At 43.7% G+C, this 4,839-nt stretch overlaps 3 protein-coding genes across 3 annotated transcripts; 2 read left to right on the top strand and 1 right to left on the bottom strand.

The window, feature by feature from the left end:
* Positions 1-1,588: 1,588 nt before the first annotated feature.
* On the top strand, positions 1,589-1,900 carry LOC137426153 (histone H4). Its single transcript, XM_078775145.1, has one exon. It carries the CDS (start codon positions 1,589-1,591, stop codon positions 1,898-1,900), a length of 312 nt encoding a protein of 103 aa, XP_078631271.1.
* A 612-nt stretch (positions 1,901-2,512) lies between these two features.
* Positions 2,513-3,351, bottom strand: LOC137426152 (histone H2B 1/2-like). The gene has a single exon (XM_068114844.2). It carries the CDS (start codon positions 3,324-3,326, stop codon positions 2,946-2,948), a length of 381 nt encoding a protein of 126 aa, XP_067970945.1. The 5' UTR covers positions 3,327-3,351; the 3' UTR covers positions 2,513-2,945.
* A 1,068-nt stretch (positions 3,352-4,419) lies between these two features.
* LOC137425889 (histone H4-like) lies at positions 4,420-4,752 on the top strand. Its single transcript, XM_068114613.1, has 2 exons — positions 4,420-4,482; positions 4,576-4,752. Exons 1-2 carry the CDS (start codon positions 4,420-4,422, stop codon positions 4,750-4,752), a joined length of 240 nt encoding a protein of 79 aa, XP_067970714.1.
* Positions 4,753-4,839: the final 87 nt, after the last annotated feature.

Here is a 4,839-nt window from a genome sequence, read left to right as displayed (position 1 = left end):
GGAGTTGGATTCTTACCAAGTGGTTTTTTGAAGTCCTTTGATGTATATCTTTTTTAATCTTCGCAAAGTCCTCCATGTTTCATTAAAAATCAGCAATTATCTTAAACAGTTTGTGGACATTAATCATTGAGTCTTCTGTCTATCAATCAAGGCTAAATTAATTAGTTCCACAACAGTTCCCATTACAAGGAATGGGTCATGTTGACTAGTTGTAGGGATTATGTTAATTCTCTTGAACGTTGTTCCCTCTGTGATCATTCCCTTGTCCCGTATGGCAATGCACACAGACACTAGTTAGGAAGCCCACCATTAAAAGCACCACACGTAGCAAATAATAATAATAAAACCCTAACCGGATCCCAGATGACGCACGTGCGCTGACAAACCCGAATTGGCAAGTACACATTGAACAGGCAGGAGGAAGGCCACCAATTGGCAAAGTAGGAAAGGACTGGTGATTGGCACATTTACTTTCCTTCCGTTTAAATTCCCATTTGTTTGTTTTTAAGTCTGGTGTGGGGATGTCCTGAATTAGGATATTTATTTACATCGTTGCGTTTATCTTGTCCCGTCATTCCGTTGCAAATAAACCCTTTTATTATTTTCCCTGTTATTCTAAATTCGTTTTCGTGAGTTTAATTTCCTACAGGTTTGAAGACTGTTCGGGGATCGCGTCAGGCAAAGCTCCCGCTACTTCTTCCTCTCACTTCCTCCGTGCACAGAGACAATAGAATGAAGTCCGCATTCGATCGTTGCCTTCATTAAAGCTCAATTGGTCATCCGTGGTGTGCTCGGTGTTAATAGAGACGTCCACATGACAATATAGGCGCAATTTCAACCTACGGTAAATTTTACACATAAACACAGTCAACACAAATGCAAATATGTACAAGCAAACAAATTACAACGCCCAATTAACATAACAAACGCCAATTAAAAATCTGTCAATTGTTTTTGGACAATTTAATTATTGAGTCCATCAATCACTCCAAGACTAAATTAATACCACAACAACATTTACAATGGACGGTGGTTCAACGAGGTTAAAGTCCGCCAAAAAGGGTAGTTTTACTTTTCTTGAAATCCAAACTCGTGAAAATATCGATCCTACGATTACTTGATACCTTTGAAGCGTATTTATAACTTCAGGGTCGTTTACGTTTGTTGTTTATTTTGACAAAGTTCTGCAGTTGTGTTCAGAATGAAATCGTCGTATATTACTGCCGAACTTAAACCTCATTTGACAAGATTCTGTTTCTTTGAGAGAAAGCGAAAGGACCGCAAGAGCGAGTGCAGTTGCACATAGTCAAAGCATAAGGCCAATGTGCGCATGCGCAGCACGAGAGGTGAAAAGGCAAAGGGCACAGGCGCGGACGTGGTAGAAATAATCAAGGAAGCACCCTTTCTCCGAGAGAAATCACTGAAATGTATGAGGCAAAGTGCAAAGGTTAAAGAACAAATCATAACATCGAGCTCTCCACAAATATAAAGCCTCAGTACCACCACCACCACCACCACCACCATCCATACAGACACGCGAAGGTTTGTCGTGTTGCTCAATTGGTTTAAAAAATCAAACGGTGGTGTCATGTCTGGACGTGGTAAAGGTGGAAAGGGTCTCGGTAAAGGAGGTGCGAAACGTCATCGCAAGGTACTGCGTGATAACATCCAGGGAATCACAAAGCCTGCTATCCGTCGCCTTGCTCGTCGTGGTGGGGTAAAGCGCATCTCGGGTCTCATCTACGAGGAAACCCGTGGAGTTCTCAAGGTGTTCCTGGAAAATGTTATCCGCGATGCTGTTACCTACACGGAGCACGCCAAGCGCAAGACCGTTACTGCCATGGATGTGGTGTACGCTTTGAAGCGCCAGGGCCGTACGCTCTATGGTTTCGGTGGTTAAACATTCTGGGGGTGGTGTTCATCAACAGCTACAACAACAAAACGGCTCTTTTCAGAGCCACCAACTCGTTCATGAAAGAGCTTCAGGCGTCTTGAACTTTATCATGTATTCTGTGGCACCAGAATGAGACAGCTCCGTTTATTACTTTGCTTTTCACGAAGTGAAACGGGCAGATATTGAAGTCTGAAAGATTATTAGAGGCTCAAAAGCCAATGATCCCGAGCACTTTGATGTTTCGTGCAATTAGAGGCCACACTCTGAACTGAAAGTTGTTTCTGGAGAACAGTTACATGGCTCTACAAAAGAGATTGGAATTGAGATTCTCTTGTAAGAAGATTCATTGGAAAGAGATTGAGAAATGGAATAAATAGATTTTCTGAGTTCGTGGTAACTGCCCCATCAGTTCAGATATACTAGAATAGAAGACCCGTCTCTTCGCTGATGGCAATACCAATCTCTGCTGCGATGGCTAATGTATGAGGAAATAAATAAAAAAGGACTACTGGGAGATCCTGCTCTCTGTGCTCCGTGTTGGCATTTGCAGTTTTGACACGCGTGTCCAGGTACCCATAAAAAATGTATTTCTTTTTTTGGATCACAAACACCCAGGAGTTACGCAAATCCACCGTAGTTGGATTTATTGAAATCTGTTAATCCGTCTCAAGTTATAACACAACAAAGACAGACACGGCTCCTTTTATAATATCGATAGGAGCAGGTTGAACAAACGTTGGTCCTCATCAAATTTGATCCTGACTACCCAACAAACATACCCACCTCACAATAAATTATGTTCCAAGTCGTTATGACAAATACCAACCCTATCCATGAATAGGAAGTTTTAACAGGACTACTCTTTACTTCAGTATAATGCTGATGATTACCTGACCTGCATATTAATATGAACCACATTTCTAGTTACATAGTTTTCACGTGGTTCTTTCACCAAGGATACACGAGAAGCAAAAGTCGCACTCCATTAAAGAAACATTGAGTGGCTCTGAAAAGAGCCGTTTGGGGATGAACTAGAGAAACGAGTCCGAGCTCACTTGGAGCTGGTGTACTTGGTCACGGCCTTTGTACCTTCGGACACGGCGTGCTTGGCCAACTCCCCGGGAAGGAGCAGCCGCACTGCCGTCTGGATCTCCCGCGATGTGATGGTGGAGCGCTTGTTGTAATGCGCCAGACGAGATGCTTCGGATGCAATGCGCTCAAAGATGTCGTTAACGAAGGAATTCATGATGCTCATCGCTTTGGAAGAAACACCCGTATCGGGGTGAACTTGTTTCAGCACCTTGTAGATGTAAATGGCGTAGCTTTCCTTTCTGCGATGACGCCGTTTACCGGGACCCTTCCGAGTCGCTTTAGAAACGGCTTTCTTCGAACCCTTCTTTGCTGCCTCTTGCTTGGGATGATCCGCAGGCATGACGAGTAGCTAGTTAAACAACCAATATATGAACCTACGAAGAAAGAGTAAGAATAAGAATACGTGTGTGAGCGATTTTCTCTTATAAAGGGTTCATATGCAAATATGTGGATCACAGAGGGTTTCAGGCGGAGAACACAATCTAATGCTCAGTCATTGGATGGATGAAAAGTGGGCGTGTATCATTCTTGATCCGAATTCCACCTCAAAATAACCCAATTCCCCAACCAATAGGCATTGACCTGACAAACAGTGAAGGTTCTCTGATTCTCAGGGGAATTCTCAGGTAAAGGTAAAGCGCATCTTAGGGGAATTCTGTATTCCCCTCCACAAATCATGTCAGGACGTGGGAAAGGTGGTGGAAAGGTTCGTGCTAATGTTACGTATTACCTCCGCAAACCCTGATTACGGTGCACCTCAGTCTGGAGTGGGAACACGGCAGACAGATTTGTTATTTTGAGAGTTCCAATAAACCATAACAAAACCACACCAATGCGATTGCAGAACAAACAAGTAATTGTATAAGGAACTCTCACATACACAATAATAACACGATGAAAGAGAATACAATGAAAATCACTTGCATGAACTGAACAATACATGTGATGGTACCATCATTCCCCAATGCTCTCAAAGCAATAAACTCACGATACACCAAACAAGAGTGGGATGTAACATTCCCCAAATTCCGTGCACGAAACCCAACGCAGTGAATGTCGAAATCGCGCAGAACGGCAAAACAACAGGCAGGTATTAGCGCGGCTGCGGGTGAGGAGTGACGAGGTGAGAGGTCGATATGGGAACTGAGCCGATAGGAAAACCAACGTCAATCAACACGATGACGTCGAGATGGAAATCCAAAGGGCAAAACAAGATGCACCAAGCGGACAGCCTCTTCAAGTACAAAATGGCAGATTGGCCTGGAATGGAGGCGCTTGCTTTGCGTTACATTTTTTTTTGACTTTACATTACATCATGACGTTACATTTTTTCACATTTCATCATCACATTACTTTTTTTTTCTTTTACATTACATCATGACATTACATTTTTTATACGACGCTTACTTTTGCTTGAATCAAACGTTGGTGTCATGTCGGGGCGTGGTAAAGGTGGAAAGGGTCTCGGAAAAGGAGGTGCCAAACGTCATCGCAACGTACTGCGTGATAACATTCAGGGAATCACAAATCCTGCCATTCGTCGCCTTGGTGGGGTGGGGTAAAGTGTGGCTCGTCGTGGTGGGGTAAAGCGCATCTCGGGTCTCATCTACGAGGAAACCCGTGGAGTTCTCAAGGTGTTCCTGGAAAATGTTATCCGCGATGCTGTTACCAACACGGAGCACGCCAAGCGAAAGAACGTTACTGCCATGGATGTGGTGTACGCTTTGAAGCGCCAGGGCCGCACACTCTCCGGTTTCGGTGCTTAAACATTTTGGTGGTGGTGTTCATCAACAGCGACAACAAAACGGCTGTTTTCAGAACCACCAACTCGTTCATGAAGGAGCTTCAGTCGT

Source organism: Myxine glutinosa, chromosome 4, assembly GCF_964187855.1.
Source record: "Myxine glutinosa chromosome 4, kmMyxGlut1.1, whole genome shotgun sequence".
In the NCBI taxonomy this organism is placed as follows: Eukaryota; Metazoa; Chordata; class Myxini; order Myxiniformes; family Myxinidae; genus Myxine; species Myxine glutinosa.
The sequence above is the reverse complement of the archived record's forward strand: the minus strand, read 5'-3'. Positions and strand labels throughout refer to the sequence as shown.